The sequence below is a fragment of the Capra hircus genome, chromosome 1, assembly GCF_001704415.2.
Source record: "Capra hircus breed San Clemente chromosome 1, ASM170441v1, whole genome shotgun sequence".
In the NCBI taxonomy this organism is placed as follows: Eukaryota; Metazoa; Chordata; class Mammalia; order Artiodactyla; family Bovidae; genus Capra; species Capra hircus.
The window spans coordinates 109828160-109848668 of record NC_030808.1 but is presented as its reverse complement, the minus strand read 5'-3'; the positions used below and the strand labels follow the sequence as shown (position 1 = coordinate 109848668).

Sequence of the window (20509 nt, the reverse complement as noted above, 5' to 3'; positions counted from 1 at the left end):
GTAAATAAAAATAAGCATGGAGGGTGCTTGCTCAAAAAATTTTTTCTTTCTTTCTTTAGCTGTGTCGGGTCTCAGTTGTGGCACATGGGATCTTCATTATGTTATGTGGGATCTTTCATTGTGGTCGCACAGACTCTCTTGTTTGCAGTGAGTGGGCTTAGTCGCTCTGAGGCATGTGAAATCTTAGTTCCCTGACCAGGGATGGATTGAACCTGCATCCGCTGCATTGCAAGGTGGATTCTTAACCACTGGACCATGAGAAGTCTCTCAAATATATTTTTTTGGTGGAATGTGATTTAAACTTGGAGGAGAATGCTCTAATACACCAAGGTTTTGGCTTTCTTTTAAAATTCTTCCTCTTTTTTGTGTGTGTTGGTTTGTGATTTCGTTTTTTTTTTAATCTTAAAGTCTTTGTGCAAATAGGCTGTCTTTACCAGGACATCTCAGTCACCAGCTCAGAGAAGACTTCCCTGATCATCCATCCAATGCCCTTGTCCTTCATGTCTTCCTTCAGGCATTTATGTTTGTGTAGCACCTACCAGTGTGGAATTGTGTATTTGTTTACTTGTACTTTGCCTGTCTCCATGTGGCAGAGCATGGTTGTTTAGGTTCAGTCTCTGTACAGTGCTTGGCAGAGAACAGGCATTTGCAAAAAATATTTTTAACTGAATGGAGGAACCTGAGTCATATTTACCATGATATGACTGTGATCTTTCGTCTCTTCCATGTTACTGCTCATGTCATTTCCTACATGGAACCACTTTCCCCTTTCTTTTAAAAGCCCAGACCTTGTGTTTTAAAGCCCACCATCTCCCCAACTTTGCATCTGCCTCCACATTCCACCCTCAATCTGCCTTCCTGATCCCCTGGCCTGCGGTTTCCTATCAGGACTTGCATTCTCATGGAGTTTACTTGATAGTCACTGGATTTACCACTTGCTCTGGCTTCCCAGGTGGCACAGTGATAAAGAACTCACCTGCCAAGGCAGGAGACACTGGTTCAATACCTGGGTCAGGAAGTTCCCCTGGAGGAGGACATGGCAACTCACTCCAGTGTTCTTGCCTGGAGAATACCATGGACAGGGGATCCTCGTAGGCTGCAAAGTCGGATGAGACTGAGCGACTCACCATGCACTGGCTTCTTTGTATAGATGCCTATTCATACCTTCTTTATATCTTTTTACCTCCCCTTTGCTTCTTCAGTTCAGTCGCTGAGTCATGTCCGACTCTTTGCGACCCCATGAATCGCAGCATGCCAGGCCTCCCTGTCCATCACCAACTCCCGGAGTTCACTCAAACTCATGTCCATCGAGTCGGTGATGCCATCCAGCCATCTCATCCTCTGTTGTCTCCTTCTCCTCCTGCCCCCAATCCCTCCCAGTATCAGAGTCTTTTCCAATGAGTCATCTCTTCCCATGAGGTGGCAAAAGTACTGGAGTTTCAGCTTCAGCATCAGTCCTTCCAATGAATACCCAGGTCTGATCTCCTTTAGAATGGACTGGTTGGATCTCCTTATAGTCCAAGGGACTCTCAAGAGTCTTTTCCAATACCACAGTTCAAAAGCATCAATTCTTTGGCGCTCAGCTTTCTTCACAGTCCAACTCTCACATCCATACATGACCACTGGAAAAACCATAGCCTTGACTAGATGGACCTTTGTTGGCAAAGTAATGTCTCTGCTTTTGAATATGCTATCTAGGTTGGTCATAACTTTCCTTCCAAGGAGTAAGCGTCTTTTAATTTCATGGCTGCAATCATGATCTGCAGTGATTTTGGAGGCCCCCCCCCGCCCCAGGCCCGCACCAAAATAAAGCTCCTTTGCTTCTTAGATACTGCTTAAGTTTTTCTGGTTCTGAACTCATAGCCTGAAAGCCTAAGAGGTCCCAACCCCATCTGGACTTCTGAAATCTCAAACTTAATTCCCATCTACCCTATTATTATCTAGCTTGCTCCCAGAGGGAGGTTCAACACAGCTAACCTCTCTCAGACATCTGGGTTAACACTGTTCTCCTTTGAGAACATATCACTTATATCACCCATGTAGACTTGAATTTCTGGTAGGATTTTGAAGTTACAGTCTATATTTAATAAGTCCATTCCTTACTTATTTACTTACTTATGTATTTATTTATTCAAGCAATAAATTAACACAGTAACTCAAAACACTAACTCTAAGCCTTTGGGAGCTTCAGAAGGTCTTTTTTTGTGCCACTCAGAATTGAGGCTTTAGTTTTATTTATACTTTGACACCCTGGGAACCCAAGTGTGTCTGTAGCAAGGTGGACTGAAAACAAATCTCCAAATGTTAGCCACATGGGGCACATTTTATTTCAGCAGTAAATTAAAATTTTTTTTTTTTTGGTTTTGTTTCCTTAATGGGCATAGTTTTGAGACCTCATTGTTATGGCATATGGAATTTCTCCATACTTTGGGAACTCGAACATGTGTGTCAATAAAAGTGACCCCTTGCTCACACTCCAGCCCTTCAGCAATCCCCCCCTCAGCTCTGTCAACTGTCTTGTCCTCTGATAATCAGAGCAACGCTCCCTCTGAAAAGCCAGGCAAACGTGCCCTGGAATGAAATTATTAGCAGAATCTCTAGTTCCTCCACAGAGGCCATTCTCTTCATTTCTTAAATAAATTCTGCCCTTTTCCTAAAATCTTTATTTTACAATGAGAGTTGGTTATCTTAAAATGGAATTTTCTTATCTTTGATTATGTATTTTTAAATTCATTGCTCTTTCTTCAGCACCTAGAAGACTATGCGGCAATTGTAAGCACTCTTGATTATTTACTGAAAACATAAATGAACGTTTCCTCCTTTCTTATAAAGTTAAGGACCCATACCTTTGACACAGTCTATATAATGATGCTGCGTCGCTGGTTCCTGCCTAGTGAAATAGAATTTTCTTTATTTCTTAAATAAACTGCTCATTTAAGTTTCCTTACCTAGAGCAATATAAGTAAAAGGGGGTACTTCTGTAATAATATTTTTTCCTTGCTGGTAAAAGAAATAGACATTTAGAGAAAATATAGAAGAAAGCTAATCCTATTCACGAGAGATAACCACTTCTAATACATCTTGGTATGTTTTCTTTTGGAGAAGGAAATGGCAACCCATTCCAGTACCTTTGCCTGGAAAATCCCATGGACAGAGGAGCCTGGTGTTTTCTTTTGGTGGTCTTAATGGGCAAATCTCCAAATAATATTCTTCATATAAACAGTTCTATACCCTGCAATGTGGTGTCCGACATAAGTATTGTTTTATGTCTTTAAAGTTTTTGTAAAAATGATTTTTCATGGTTTCTTAATATTCTTCCATATAGATGGATGTCTATATGTTACTTTGTCCCATCTTTAGACATATACATTATTATATCACACATTGTAAATTATATATTAATCATATAAGCTATACATTAGAAAATATACTATATTGTGCTGTTATACATATTCAGTTCAGTTCAGTCACTCAGTCACGTCCGACTCTTTGCGACCCCATGAATCGCAGCATGCCAGGCCTCCCTGTCCATCACCGACTCCCGGAGTTCACTCAAACTCATGTCCATCGAGTCAGTGATGCTATCCAGCCATCTCATCCTCGGTCGTCCCCTTCTCCTCCTGCCCCCAATCCCTCCCAGCATCAGAGTCTTTTCCAATGAGTCAACTCTTCCCATGAGGTGGCAAAAGTACTGGAGTTTCAGCTTTAGCATCATTCTTTCCAAAGAAATCCCAGGGCTGATCTCCTTCAGAATGGACTGGTTGGATCTCTTTGCAGTCCAAGGGACTCTCAAGAGTCTTCTCCAACACCGCAGTTCAAAAGCATCAATTCTTCGGTGCTCAGCTTTCTTCACAGTCCCACTCTCACATCCATACATGACCACAGGAAAAACCATAACCTTGACTAGATGGACCTTTGTTGCCAAAGTAATGTCTCTGCTTTTCAATATGCTATCTAGGTTGGTCATAACCCTCCTTCCAAGGAGTAAGCGTCTTTTAATTTCATGGCTGCAGTCACCATCTGCAGTGATTTTGGAGCCCCCCCAAAATAAAGTCTGACACTGTTTCCACTGTTTCCCCATCTATTTCCCATGAAGTGATGCGACCAGATGCCATGATCTTCATTTTCTGAATGTTGAGCTTTAAGCTAACTTCTTCACTCTCCTCTTTTACTTTCATCAAGAGGCTTTTTAGTTCCTCTTCACTTTCTGCCATAAGGGTGGTGTCATCTGCCTATCTGAGGTTATGGATATTTCTCCCAGCAATCTTGATTCCAGATTAATATTATACTATACATTAATAATGTATATTATACAATATATAATATTATATTATACATATTTAATATAATATTATATTATACAATATTTAATATAATATTATACATTATTATTATACATATTAATAGCATACATATATAACACTTTCATTTGCACACTTGTAGACATTTAGTCTACTACAGATTACTCCCCAGTACTTTTTTGATGTGTGTATCTTAAGTTCTGTACACATTTCAGATCATTTCTTTAGAACAGATTCCTAGAAGTAGAATCACTATGTTAAAGGATATGAATATTTTTAAGACTCTTGACCTGCATTGCTAAATTGCCTTTTTAGAAGTGTTGAAATAATTTATACACTGACTAGAAATATGTGAAAGTATCTAAACTCTTAACTCTAGCCAGCACTGATTACTGTCTTTTAAAAATGGATTAAAAAGAGTACTGTTATCTTAACTTCAATTTTTAAATCCTGACTACTAATGAGGCTGAATACTTTTTCTGCACTCAAAGTCTCCTTTGAGTTATTTGCTCATGTCTTAGGTTCAGTGATTATTGATTTGCACGAATTCATAGCATCTTAAGGGTATTAAACTTGTCTTTCATATTTATTACACATATTTTCAGGTTACTATATAGACAGACTTTTTAATAAACCTCATATTTTTACAGTCAAATCTGTCAATCCTCTACTGTTAGACATTATTTACAGGTTTAATCCAAAGGGAGAGAGAAAGAAAGAAAGAAAGAAGGGCATGTACAAAGAATAATGTAACAAATACCCATGACCTTGTGGGCCAAATTTAGCAAATGCTAATATTTTGCTTTTGATATTTTAAAAACAAAATTACATGAGGTCTTAATTTCCTTCCCAGTAACATTTCCCTCCTTCCCATCCCTTCCTCGTTATCCAGAGGCAACACCAGCACGAATTTTGTGAGATTATAAATATGCTGTTATAGTTTTATCACAAGTGTATGCACCCATAAATAATGCCTAATACTGCTTAGTGTGTTTTCAAAATTTACACAAGCTATCATACTATTCATGCCATACTTTTGCAGCTTGCTTATTAAAAACTGATATTATGTTTTTAATATTTATTCCATTTTACTGCTCATATGTCTATCGAATTCGCTTTCACTTCCTGTATAGCATGACTACACCAAGACATTTTTCTCCATCTTTCTAATGATAACATTTGCATTGTTCCTGATTTTTTGATGCAATGTTCAGTTTACTTCTGTTAATTGACATGTTCTCTTGGTGCAAGTATGTGAGAGTTGCACCTAGAAATGGAATTTCAAGATAATAGGGTTCATGAATTTAAAATATAACCAGCTACTGCCAGATTGTCCTTTAAAAAACACTGTAGAGGTAAATTTGTCTTAAGCCCTGTTTAGGACATAACATTTTTACATGTTATAATATAAAACTTTTTGGTTAAAAGAAATGAGCATTTCTTACTTAAATGCTCTCATTGAAAGAAAGAAAGAGAGAGAAAGGAAGGAAGGAGACGGAGAAAGAGAGAAGGAGGGAGGGAAGGCAGGTGGGAGGGAAGGAAGAAGAAAGAAGGAAAGAGAGAAGAAATAAAAATATGTGAGGCAATGGATCTGTTATTAACTAGATACGGGGAAGCCTTTGTGGGGGAAATGCCTATAGCATTTTTTCTGATAAGTTATAAATGCAGTGAACACTTCTGGAAAGTGTACACCACCCCTTGTTACTCACCCCTCTTGTTAGCTAGCTGTCATTTATGAATCTAATTATTGCTATGTATTTTTAATTACTTTTTCTTTTTTAAGTAGATATACCTGATGTTTACTTAAGTAGATAGTCTCATACGTCGTGTATAAACATTTTTATCTTCTTATATCTTTGCCAAAACCTTATTGCCACAATGTTTTTATTCTTGATAGTCTGATCATTGTAAAATGGTACTTCATTTTTAACATTTTAAATCAATTATTTCGATGACTTTTAGTGAGACGAAACATCTTTTCTTCGGTGTTTTGGCCACTTGGGTTTTTGTTCAGTGAATGTTCTGTTCACGTACTTTGCCCAGTTTTCTCTTGGTTGCTTGTCTCTTCCTTGCTGATGTGCAGGAGAGCTTGAGTCAGTTAAACATATTTTAAATAACTTCTCCCAGGTTATGCTGTTATGCTTGCCTTTTAACTTTGTTATGGTGCAATTTGTCATACAGAAATTTAACCTGTTTATATAGTCAAATCTATTCATATTTCCTTTATGATCTCTGTTTACTTAGGTCTTAACTTTTTATCCTGAGGTCATAAAGACAACCATTGTTATTTTTCTCTAATTGTTGTAAAGTTTCACAGATTCCATTTAGACCTTTATTTGGAGTTAATTTATTCATGATAGTGTCGAGGCAGCACTGAATTTTATCTTTTCAATCAGGAAAGTTCACATATCCCTATGATGCTAAGTCACTTCAATCATATCTGACTCTGTGCGACCCCATAGACGGGAGCCCACCAGGCTCCCCCGTCCCTGGGATTCTCCAGGCAAGAACACTGGAGTGGGTTGCCATCGCCTTCTCCAATGCATGAAAGTAAAAAGCGAAAGTGAAGTCGCTCAGTTGTGTCCAACCCTCAGCGACCCCATGGACTGCGGCCTTCCAGGCTCCTCCATCCATGGGATTTTCTAGGCAAGAGTACTGGAGTGGGGTGCCATTGCCTTCTCCGACATATCCCTATACTGCTTTTTAAATACTTTATTTTCTCCTCCCTCTTTGGAAATCTCCCTTCTATCATCTATCAAGTGTGCATATACTCTTGGAATCACCTCTGGACTCTATATTCCTTACTATTAATTTATCTCTGTAGCAATAATCATCCCCTCATCTTATTGTGCTTTTACAATAAGTTTTCATTTCCTAGTAGAAAAAATTTTCTCCTCTCTGTTCTTTTTCAGAACTGTTTTGTTTATTCTCAAATTTAGGATCATTTTGTCTAACTCCATGAAGAAATTCTGTTGCTATTATGGTTGGAAATAAATTATATTTATAATCTGAGAGTAATTTCTATTTGCATAATCAGTGTTCATAGCCAGGGGAAGAGCATATCTTTCCATTAATCCAGGTTAAAAAAATGTTTTTATTACTATTTAAAATCAAGATAACTAGTAAAGACAGGTACGTTATACACCCATAACAAATGCAAAAACTATAGTTTTTAACAGAAGAGAAGGTTGTTCCTTCCTCATGCAAAGTGTGTGTGTGTGTGTGTGTGTGTGTGTGTGTGTGTGTGTGCGTGCGTAGTGGGCGTCTGGGTAACTCTCCAGAGAAGCAGTCTTCTGTGTGGGAGTTTGGAGTTGCAGGCTGTGGCCATCCTTCCGGCCACTCAATATCAACATTTGCTTCTGCAGTCTCCATGGTAGGGGAAGAGAGGCAAGATGAAGAGAGAAGCACTGGTTCTTAAAAGTGGTTCTTAAAAGCTTCTGCCTGGAGTGATACAGGGCTTCCTGGTGGCTCAGATGATAAAGTGTCTGCCTGCAATGCAGGAGACCTGGGTTTGATCCCTGGGTTGGGAAGATCCCCTGGAGAAGAAAATGGCAACCCACTCCAGTACTCTTGCCTGGAAAATTCCATGGACAGAGGAGCCTGGAGTGATACATATCCCTTCTTATATATCATTTGCTGAAGCAAGTCACATGTCCAAGGCTTATTTCAAGAGGCAGGGAACTGTAATCTTACAAGCACAGAGTAGAGAAAATCCAGAATACTGGTGTTAGCTCTCATGACACCATGGTGTACGCTCGTGCCCCTGCTCTGCCACCGACGAGGTATGTGATCTTTGACAAGTCCCTATGCTTCCAACTGCAACATCTGGAAAGTGATAGGATTTATTTATTTATCCAGTTGGTGCGCGCATGTGTGCTAAGTCACTTCAGTCATGTCCGACTCTTTGTGATCCCATTGACTGTAACCCGCCAGTCTCCTGCATCTCCTGCCCTGGCACGTGGATTCTTTACCACTAGCACCACCTGGAAAGCCCTATTCAATTGGTCCTTACTATTTATTGGGAGCCTACCATGTGTCAGGCACTGTGTGACTGGAAATATAATGGTAAAAACAGTGCATCCTTGCCTTCAAGAAGTTTGCAATTTAATAGATATCTTACTGTTGATTTTCAGTTCTAAAATTCCAAGATTTTATTTAAAAAATTCTCAATAACAAACTCTCCAGAGAATTATATTCCAGAGACTTAGGTATTCTCTCAGAAGTTTCTTTCTTCTTTGTATACCTGAATTTAGTTGGCTGCAATGTAACTCTATCACAGCAACAGATACACACTTGCCCATCATTTTTAAATCACTAGCATGAGTACAGACTGGCACAGGTGGTGACAAGAAAGCAGACGTTGGACCATTCTCACTGCTGTTTTGAATTTAATGAGAAGAATAATTCATAAAATAAAGATAGCTGAAAATCAATTTGATTGGGAAATACCTGGGCTGATAACCTTGCCACATAATGTACATTCCAGATGTCAAAGCTTTTTCTAATACTTATGAGTAAACCAAATTATAAAACTCCTGAAATTTCTAAAACATTTTGTTCTACAATTAATTTTTCCCTAGAGGAATATTTATTGGTATGAAATAGAAGAAATATGAATAAGCATACTTGTGAGCATGCACAGAACTTGTTTGCCAAGTTTTTTTCCCAATCTCTTAGGACATGATGCTGCCTGCCAAGTTTTAATTTACTAGTTCCCTCTAGTTAAAATGCAGCTCACTGAGAAACATTTCTAAGAATTTGAGGCATTGTCTTTAAACATGGTGCAATAGTTTAAAATTTACATGAAATAAGGAAGGAATTCCATTCTACTTTGCATTGATGCAATTAGGGATTTCCTTTATTTTTCATACTACGTATCTAATTCTTAAACCAAAGTAAAAAATAGTGATGCAATCATAGAATGTAGTTTCAGTGTCTTACTTTGCATTGATGCAATTATTGGATTTTCTTTATTTTTCATACTACGTATCTAATTCTTAAACCAAAGTAAAAAATGGTGATGCAATAACAGAATGTAGTTTCAGTGTCTTACATACCATACTAACTAAACTTTTGATTAATTACTACCATTTCTCACTTTTTCACAACCCTTTAACACTTAAGAGGTATTGAGTTTGTTTTACAATATAACAGTTTTTATTAATTTGCTAGTTGTTTATACTTTGAATTTATTTAATATTAGTATATTTGCTCCCCTTATTAATAGTAAAACAAGGACAAAGACCAAGATCATACACTCCTAGAATCTCTGGTTTCATCAGTAAGCATCCAATGCTTATTACTGGGCTTTCTTGAAAGCAAAATAAGGATAATTAGGTTCTCTGAACATGAGAAGGGAGAGATCAATAACCATTTTCTAGTCTCATTAGCCATGTTCTCCCTGAGCGATCCAACCTACTGTCATGACATCAAGTGCTAACTTTGACACCCAAGCCCAATATCTCCAGTTCTGGCTTTCTTCCTAAGTTCCACACTGGTAATTCAAAGATCATCACCACCTGGTTGTCTACATAAACAACTCATACTCAAAATATGTAAACCAGAATGATTTATCTTCTTCCTCCACATCAGCTTCCTTTGTGGTCAACTTTTCAAGATGGTGCCATTATCCATTGGCCATAGATACACCTGGAGTCATTTTTGGTTCTTCCATCTTCTTTATCAGGGAACAAGTCCTGTTGACTCGGCTCTTGAATCCATCCTCTTCCTATAACTTCCAACTTCGGTTCAGGCTTTCATTTCCTACCTGACTACAGTGATCACTTCCTTCATAGTCTTCCTGTCTCCAGTCAGGCTTCCTCCAATTATTCTCCATACCCAAGCCTGTGACCCTGTTCAATGTGATCACAGCAGTGAGCACCCACTTCCAGTTTCACTCTATTGACTGGGTGGGCATGGTTCCACTTTCTGGTCCTTTCCCAGTTTGATGGCCTGTTCAGAGGTCTCGGTCAACTTGTCCTTGTTTTACTATTAATAAGGGGAGCAAACATACTAATATTAAATAAATTCAAAGTATAAACAACTAGCAAATTAATAAAAACTGTTATATTGTGAAACAAACTCAGTACCTCTCAAGTGTTAAAGGGTTGTGAAAAAATGAGAAGTGAGAGTGATGTCCCTATTTCCGCACTCCTAAAATGCTGTAACTCACAAAAGCCATGCCTGCCTCAGCAGAGCTCTTTCTCACCCTGACCATGCTCTCTTCCTTCCTGTTCATCTTGTCTTCCTTTTCTAACTTGGTGGTGACAGCAAAGGGTAAGGTGATGAGAGGAAGTATGCAGGGAAGAAATGAAAAGCCCCGAAGAACCTAGAGTCCGACTGCTCTTTCCTCTTCAGTCCTAGAGTTGTCTATCTGTAAAATGTTTTCTGTCTCTGTGTGGCTCTGAGTGGGCTGTGTTATGTCAGTCTGGGAGTCTCAAAAGGCAGGTACTTTGTCTACTGATATCACTGGGTCCTGAACCCGCTATAGCATGACACGTAAGTCGTTACTTAGTGTCTTCGGATAATAACAAAAGAAAGGAAAGGAAAGAAGAGGAAACATTGAACCACTAAGAAAAAGCAAACTCGTCTTGAATCTTGGCTAAAAATAACACGTTTAAGGAAAGAAGCATTTACCTTCTGCTCTGGGAATGTGGACTCCATCATGGCTGTTTCAAAGCTGTGAGCACCCCCTGCCTGGGTCTTCTCCCATAGAGCTCTGAGGAATTGTACAGAATGACTCTGAATGGACAGCGGCTCAGGAAACAGGCTCTGAAAGGGGGCATTCATGAGAGGAACATGACATGTTATCTCTCGTCCCAACAATATTGTTTGATGGCTGCAAAGCACTATTTTAGTCTTGGTCTGAACTTAAAAATGGTTTAAATAAAGCTACAGAGAAATCTATTTTGAAGATCAAATGTACAGTACATTTCATGCTTTCTATTTTTTTAACAGAAAATTTAACTTATTAAATAGCGTTTTCAAGACAGTTGATATTGATTTCTGTAAATATGCCTAACCTTTGTAAGGTAGTGCTTATATCAATCACTTCTCAAGGATGTTACTTAATTGGAAAAAGGCTAATATAAATATATATATTTATTTTTCAAAGATCAGAGAATTAAGGTATAAAATTAGAGTACAAATAGCAAGTTTTTTAGAGCTTCCCAGGTGGTGCTAGTGGTAAAGAACTCACTTGCCAATGCAGGAGATGTAAGAGACATGGGTTTGATCCCTGGGTCAGAGGATCCCCTGGAGGAGGGCATGGCAACCCACTCCACAAAACCCATTCTTGCCTAGAGAATCCCCATGGACAGAGAAACCTGGGGGCTACAGTCCACAGAGTCACAGAGATGGACACAACTGAAGCGACTTAGCATGCAGCAACATACATCAAGTTTATTTATACAGAGTAAATCATGAATAATAGACATTAAATAACCAACAGTCCATTATTCAATTGCTCAGATATGAACAGTGTAAGGGAGGGTTGGGAAAATAAAAACATTTCAGTCCTAAAGTGTATAATGGCTGAATATTCTTAGAGTTTTAAGATATTTTAAGCTTTGGACAATAAGACTGTTAATGTAAGAAAAAATTACATTTACATATACTTCATTCAAGTCAATGAAAATACAAATTTCAAAGGAAAATTTAGATTGTATATTTAATTAATTATGTTTTTAACAGTTATTTACATGTGATGTTATACCTAAGAATGCGAGAAGTGTCTCAATTCAAGGAAATAATTTTATAAAAACATACAGAACATAAAGGCACACAATTACACACACATGCACACATGCACACACACACAAAATATAATACATATAATATATATTACCTTTATGTGTGATGATATTGGCTTATAAAATCCCATTTTCAATGTCAATGACTGTCCAAATATTGACTTATGAGACTCTCTAGATAGTCTCTGTGTACATGGTTTCCATTTAGTAAGTGAATAACAATTCTTTTCCAGAAAAATCTCATTATTATCCTCCTCAACATGAACTGTTTTTGGTACTCAGTGGGAAAAGGTGGAGGATTTTATACCCTGAGTAAATTGCTGACAGATTTAAAAAGGTTAAGAGTCAGTAACAGATTAATGTGAAACCAAAATGTGTATACATCTGGGAATTTCTTTTTATTTTTTTATTTTTTATTTATTTATTTATTTTAGTTTTTTATTTTTTAAATTTTAAAATCTTTAATTCTTACATGCGTTCCCAAACATGAACCCCCCTCTCACCTCCCTCCCCATACCATCTCTCTGGGTCACTTGATTATTATCAGAAACATATACAGCATATGACCATTCACTCAAAAAAGAGCAGGACCTGTTTTAATTAATCATCATTCCAAAGAGGTCCATTTAGACTGGAATCTCTTAATTTGAGAACTCCATCATGAGTCTGTAAATTGACAGAGAGTCTAGCCCAGCATACCAGGCTCATATGGGTTTGTAACTATCAAGTCAAAGGTATGATTTTTAGTTATCCCAAAGTCAGGTTTCATCCAGATCACACAGTATCAAAGGTGTAGAAAAAGAAAGGAAACATTCCAGTAAAAAGAACAGAGAAAAAAAAGAGCAGCATAAACAGATATTTGTTGGTGATTTTGCTCAAAGAGAAAAACAAAGAATCAGACTAAGTCAATAAAATAAGACAGAAAGGGCAAAGACAAAATCAAACTTTCTTGGTCTGTTTTCAGAAAACTGACAACTGTGAAGAATAAAGCCAAAGATGAAACCAAGTACAAAATCACTGATGAAAACTATTTGAAAACCATTAGTAAAGTAGGAGAAGGTCTTTATTTCAAGAAAAGGAAGACAATCACTGCTGTTTTTCATATTTATATACAGTTTCTTTTGTGCTGGGCCTTGGCTGTGGCACTCAGGCTTTCTCTAGCTGTGGGGAGTGGGGGCTACTCTTTGCCGCGGTGCACGGGCTTCTTGCTCCCGTGGTTTCTCATCTCTTGTTGCGGAGCACAGGCTCTAGGGTGTGTGCGCTTTGGTAGTTGCTGCAGGTGGGCTCAGTAGTTGTGGCCCACGGGCTTAGTTGCTCTGAGGCATGTGGAATCTTGCCAGACCAGGGATCAAACTTGCGTCCCCTGCATTGGCAGCTGGATTCTTAGCCACTGTACCACCAGGGAAGTCCCTATATTCATATACAATTTGATTCACATCAAAATATGAGTTGTTCTCAACAAGATATGATTAAGTGTTCTTGAGACTTCGTATAGAAAAAGATGGTATCCCTGAGCCATGTCTAAATTGTCTCTTTTCTTTCTTAATTATTATAGTTCCACTTAACAACTATGATACATTCAGCATTAAAATTCATTTTTTTCTTAATAAGCCTGCCCCATTTTATAAAGAAACATAACTATCTGATTAGTGACTTTCATTGGGACTATTACATAAATATTTTATTAATAGAAGTAAATAAACTTATTCTTACCTGGCCTAATTTTTAACCATTTTGTAACATTTGCATTCTCCTTTTTCTGCCTCTACCCTCTCTGTTCCTGCCTGCAATCCCCATTTTGTTTTAAACACAAGTGAAGACCACTGGGTCAGGAGTCAGGCAGTCTAAGTTCTGTCCTTCAATTTGCTTATTTGGAAAGATGATGTCTAAGATTCCTCCTATTACTAACATTTTGTAATCTATATTCAAATTTTATTGAAAGTTTAATGCATTCAAGATAAGCATTTCCAAACAAGAATCTTTTTTTGGTGCTAAAAATCTTTGCATCAAATTTTTTCTTGTTTAAACTCCTCTTTATGTAACTTTACCTCTATATAGAAAAGTGGCATTCCAGTGTTTTAACAATGTCAAAAAAGATATGCTGACTCCAAAGTTATTTGGAGATTGGGAAATAATGGCTAGCTCTCCATAAGGAAAGCTGTCCACCCCCAATAAGTGATTTTTTGTTGTTATCATTGAACAAAAAATATTTTCCCATTTATTCTTTTCTTTTTTCTGAGTGAAAGGATATTCAAGATAATAATAGGCTTGTCTTCCTGATTACTAATCTAGGGCCTTTTATAAGGAAAGTGTCCTAAAATATAGAAAAAAAATCCATGTTAAAAATTACTAATTAAATGTGCATGCATTGTTATTATTTGTATATTACTCTGGTCAAAGAGTAATTCAGTAAAAATGATTATAAACTCATACCTGGCTCATTAAGGAGCCATGCTAAACTTGAATTATACATACCTGCTGAAATAGGAACATGATTTGGATCCATGGCTGAGGTTCTTGACTGATGAGAATAAAACTGGATTTACTGTAGAGGCAGTAATGACCCTTCAGGGAACAAGTGAAGAACAGCTTTGCTACACAACTTCTAACTGAATCTGGAAACAAATAAACATAGCATTAAACATTAGATTCTTCCCAGAGTTACACCTTATACTGCAACATACAAACACCTTTAGAAATACATTCTTTAGTTTTCAGTCTGTGAGTTAATAACTTAAACAACTATTGATTTGGGAGTAGATCCATCTTATGGAATGTAGATTAATATGAAGTTGCTTTAAGCAAGTGTATTCAATCCCTCTTTCTCGTTTATTAACAATGCATGAAAAGTCTCAAAGCAAGTCACAAGGGAGGAAAAAAAAACTCTTACCAATGAAAAGTGAGACAGGTGTCATTTCCACCTGAGTGGGCACTTCAAAATGATAACCTGGGAAGCATAAGCAAATGAATGCAGGAAATCTAGGCATTTTTCTGGGCAGAGATGGTGTGCCATGGCCAGGGCACTGTTATCTTGGTTACACAGAGGCTGCAGAGACAACCTCCAGAATAACTCTGGCCAGGAGTGTGGCTTCCTGTGAACAGGTCTGGTTTGACATGGTCATTTCATCTTGAGCTTCAGCAGGAAAACTTAAAGCAATCATCCTTTAGGGGCAGGAAAGTGGGGGAGCATGGTGGTGGTAGCATACAACAGAGGTGGTGCAGGACTGTGTTGAGGAGTCATTTGATATTTACAGCCCTACAAGACAGGTGTTAACTTTTTTTTTTTTCCAGTTGTCACACATGGGATCTAGTTCCCTGACCAGGGAGCAAACCCAGGGATTTTGGAGCACAGAGTTTTAGCCACTGGACCACCAGAGAACTCCCCAGGTGTTAACTATTTCTATTGTAAATATGAGGAGACCTAGCCCATTAAAGGGTCAGCTTATTGAGCCATGTGACTGTGTTGTTCACCCCTCTAGCCCTGGCATGTGGCATACAATAGGTGCTCTAAAGAGAGTATCTGCAGAGAAGAATGAGGCTCAAGGATCCAGAAAAAAATCACTCAGTTCTGCCCAGTCTGTGGCAGAACCAGGATTTGAACTCAGCCAAACTTTTGGCACATTGAGATGCTTTAGGCCCTATCATACTAGGCATTTGAAAATCTGCAGAGTAATATTGATAGCTCATGGGGTAATTATTGTTTCAGAATTAATCTGACATTTTAAAGAGATATTTTGAAAATAGATGCATTATGCCCTACTAGCAAAAAGAGAAACACACTAGAGTTTATTAAAAGTTGATGGGAACCCTAATTAGATGGTAGAGTCAGTCCCATCCATGAGAGTATATGGGGTTCCCTAGAGAATTGTGGGGAGTTGGGCAGCTTAACTGTGCACAATCAGGGCTCAGGCCTGAAGGAATAACAGGCTTCTGGGAAAGAGTTTGAAAGATTTAAGGGAGGGTGGCCAATGACAGATCAAAGAAGACGACACTGGAAACCAAACAATAAAGCCACAGGGCAACTTAGAATTATATTTAGAAATCTTAGTAAGTAACAGCTTTCTGTGTGATTCTGACCATTGGTATGAAAGAGGACTAGCTTTCATGAAGTTTATTATTTGGGGGAATTTGATCATTCAAAATCCTCATATGAAATCAGAAATCATTTCTGCATTCTCTGGATGAATGGCTTACAAATTCAGTAGAAAAGACCAGGAGGCCTGTCACTGACAATAAAAGACTTGTTTGAATACAATAGAGCACAATATACACTTATTATTTGCCCTATCGGAAATTGTTTGACAATAGCAATTAAAAATACGTTTTTGTCACTGATGCTCTAAAAAACTGAATTTAAGTTAATCAACACTAGAGAAGGCAGAAACCAAGTATTCCATAAGATCACACACACACAAATGGTTCTACTAGAAATCAGTCTAGCCATAATGGGTACATTGAGACAGCACTCTGTTAATAACTTCAACAACTGTGGATTTGGGAGCAGATCCATCTTACGGAATATAGATTAAAATGAAGTTGCTTTAAGCTAGTGTATTAAATCCCTCTTTCTCATTTGATTAACAATGCATGAGAAGTCTCCAAGCAAGTTGCAAGGGAGGAAAAAAACACCTGCTTTAATCGAAAGATTCAAAAGGGCAAGTTCATTTGTATGAACCTGTGCAGTAGCTTGACAGTGTAAGCTGGACTTCAGGACTGTGCCATGAAAATAATGTTTTCATTTTTTTCCTTCTCCTAAATTACTCCTCATTCATGTTTTCTTTTGAAAATGAACATTGATTCAATTGATTTTACTTGTCCTGACCTACCAGCTCTCCATACACAAATGACAGGGGTCCCAGATCACAGAAAATGGACACAGTGGTAGAACAGAGAGACCTTCACCTAGAAGTATATACACTGACTATAAAAACACATCAGTTCTGTGATGTAAGTATTAGTTGCTCAGTTGTGTTTGACTCTTTGCAACCCCATGAACTGTATGTAGCCCACCAGGCTCCTCTGTCCATGAGATTCTCCAGGCAAGAATACTGGAGTTGGTTGCCATTTCCTTCTCCATCTGTGATGTAAGGGTTTGTTAATACTTTTAGTAAACTAGATCTGTGTCATTATTTTCTCATTTTTTTCCTGAGGTTTGCTGGCTTAGAAAGTTTTCTCAACACTAACATTTAATTGCTAATTTTTCTCTGTAATTTTCTCCCTTCTGTTCACTCCATGGTATTGAATGCTGAACATGCAATAAATGGTGTTGGATGGATGAATGGATGTCAGACACTGTGCGGAGACCAAGAGAAGCCATGATGTTGACACTGCTCTTAAGAAGTTTACAGTAAAATGGGAGAAACATCTATAAATGATGGTTGTAAATTAAGTCCATGGAGGGACAAGCGGTGTGGGCCACTCAAAGGAAGCAGCTATTATCCTTGGGGAGCCAGGGGAGGCTTCATGGACAAGGAAATATTTGAGGTGACCTTGAAAGCTAACCAAGATTTTGAACTTAGAAAAAGTATGAGAGAGACAAGCATTTTAAGTGTAGGGAACACTCTGAAAAAAATCACATAAAGCATGAATATTCAAGGTAATTCCAGGTAGTAAAGTTAGTGTATCTGGGTTATTATGGTATTTTTTAACTTATGCAACTGTTATTTATTTTTCTAGAAATATTGAAGAGAGAGGAGGTCATGCTTTGATAAACACACACCAGACCTGATTGTTATTTCTTTACTTTTGGTATACTGTGGCTTATTTTTATAAAAAAAAATCAAAGGATTTGGTTTGGTCTTTAAAAATATTGAAGTTAACATGAGCAGCAATAATTGTACAATATAATGTGTTGTAAGCTGAAATACCCAAAATATATACACATTACACATGAATAGCTTTAAAGACATATTGAAAATATAAGAGCATTTGTTCTTCTTTTTGAGTCAAAGTATTTTAAGAATCATTTTGGAATTCTTTTTTTCCGAGCTTTGCTGGAGTAAAAATTCTCTCAACACTAACATTCAGTTGCTAATTTCTCTCTGTAATTTTCTCCCTCCTGTTCAATCCATGGTACTGAACAGTGGGCATGCAATAAATGGTGTTGGATAATGAACGGATGTCAGACACTGTGTAGAGACCAAGAGAAGCCATGATGTTGACATTGCTCTTAAGAAGTTTACAGCCAAATGGGAGAAACACCTGTAACAATGATTGTAAATTAAGTTCATTGAGGGACATGCAATGCCAGCCACTCGGAGCACTGAGCACCTGTTATCTTTGGGGAACCAGGGGAAGCTTCATGGAGGAGGAAATATTTGAGGTGACCTTGAAAAAGGTTAACTTCAGTAATTTTAAGTATTTTCAAACCAAATCCTTTGATTTTTTTTTTTTTTACAAAAATAAGCTACAGTCTACCCAAAGTAAAGAAATAACAGAAAAAAGGACTTTTTTTTTCTTTTTCCCCCCACTTTTCTCCTACAGTTCATATGCTTTTATTCTTGCGCTGCATTCACTGTACTGTGTTAAATTTTTATTAATGATATTTTAAAATAAGGTTTCATTTTACAATACTAGATTTGTAGAAAAATTACATGTATAATTATTATACATATTGTATGTAATTACAATTATAATGAAATGAAAGTTGCTCAGTTGTTTCTGATTCTTTGCAACCTCATGGACTACAGCCCACAAGGCTCCTCTGTCCATGAAATTCTCCAGGCAAGAATACTGGAGTGGGTTGCCATGCCCAGCTCCAGGGAATCTTCCCAACCCAGGGGTCAAACCCATATCTCCTGCATCTTCTGCATTGCAGGGGGATTCTTTACTGCTGAGCTACCAGGGAAGCCCTAATAAACCAGTATTGACACATTATTATAAACTTAAGGCTAGAGTTTATTCAGATTTCCTTAGTTTACACTTAGTGTCTTTTTTTCTATTCCAGGATCCCTCACAATGTCATTCATTATGTCTCCTTTGGCTCCTCTGGGCTGTGACAATTTCTCAGACTTTCCATGTGTTTGATGACCTTGAGAGTTTGTTTGACCTTGAGAGTTTTGCAGAGTACTTTTGCTAGGTATTTTGTAAATTGTTTCTTAGTTGGGATTTGTCTGTTTTTCTCATGAGTAGACTGAGATTTCTAATTTAGGGGAGGAAAACCAGAGAGGTAAAGTGCCATTTTGCTCGTATCAGATGGAGAGTACATTTATCTACATGACTGATGACTAGTGATGTTGACCTTGAACATCTGGTTGAGGTAGTGTTTACCAGGTTTCTCCACTAAAAAGTTACTCTTCCCCCCACCCCCACTTTCCACATTGCCCTCTCTGAAAAGAAGTCACAATGTGTAACCCATACTTAAAGAGTCGGGGGTAGCTTCACCTCCTGAGGGCAGAATAGCTGCATAAACCATGTGGAATTCTGCACAAATTTGTCTCTTCCTCTTCTAGTTATTACATTCAAATTATTTAGTCACACCAGTCAGAATGTCTGCGATCCAAAAGTCTACAAGCAATAAATGCTCGAGAGGGTGTGGAGAAAAGGGAACCCTCCTACACTGTTGGTGGGAATGCAAACTAGTACAACCAGTATGGAAAACAGTGTGGAGATTCCTTAAAAAATTAGAAATAGAACTTCCATATGACCCAGCAATCCCACTGCTGGGCATACACACCGAGGAAACCAGAATTGAAAGAGACACATGTATCCCAATGTTCATCGCAGCACTGTTTATAATAGCCAGGACATGGAAACAACCTAGATGTCCATCAGCAGATGAATGGATAAGAAAGCTGTGGTACATATACACAATGGAGTATTACTCAGCCATTAAAAAGAATACATTTGAATCAGTTCTGATGAGATGGATGAAACTGGAGCCGATTATACAGAGTGAAGTAAGCCAGAAAGAAAAACACCAATACAGTATACTAACACATATATATGGAATTTAGAAAGATGGCAATGATGACCCTGTATGCAAGATAGCAAAAAAGACACAGATGTGTATAGCGGACTTTTGGACTCAGAGGGAGAGGGAGAGGGTGGGATGATTTGGGAGAATGGCATTGAAACATGTATACTACCATGTAAGAATCGAATCACCAGTCTATGTCCGATGCATGATACTGGATGCTTGGGGCTGGTGCACGGGGATGACCCAGAGGGATGTTGTAGGGAGGGAGGTTGGAGGGGGTTCATGTTTGGGATCGCATGTACACCCATGGTGGATTCATGTCAATGTATGGCAAAACCAATATAGCATTGTAAAGTAAAATAAAGTAAAAATAAAAATTAAATAAATAAATAAATAAATAAAGCTACATGCAAGAAAAAAAATATTTAGTCAATTTTTCTATCAGTATATACGCATGGATATTTATTTTATAATTCAACATTATTTTACTTATTCCGTTGCTCTGATTGTTCCAGATTTGGCCACAGGGAGCTCTTTCG

General features: G+C 37.8%; 1 protein-coding gene across 1 annotated transcript in view; it reads right to left on the bottom strand.

Moving 5' to 3' along the window:
- Positions 1–20509, bottom strand: part of VEPH1 (ventricular zone expressed PH domain containing 1) — a 266803-nt gene that overhangs the window by 42716 nt on the left and 203578 nt on the right. The window contains exons 10-11 of the mRNA XM_013965131.2: positions 14528–14667; positions 10938–11072 (exon numbers count right to left, since the gene is read on the bottom strand). Coding sequence (XP_013820585.2) covers positions 10938–11072; positions 14528–14667 — 275 coding nt within the window. The remainder of the gene's footprint in view (positions 1–10937; positions 11073–14527; positions 14668–20509) is intronic.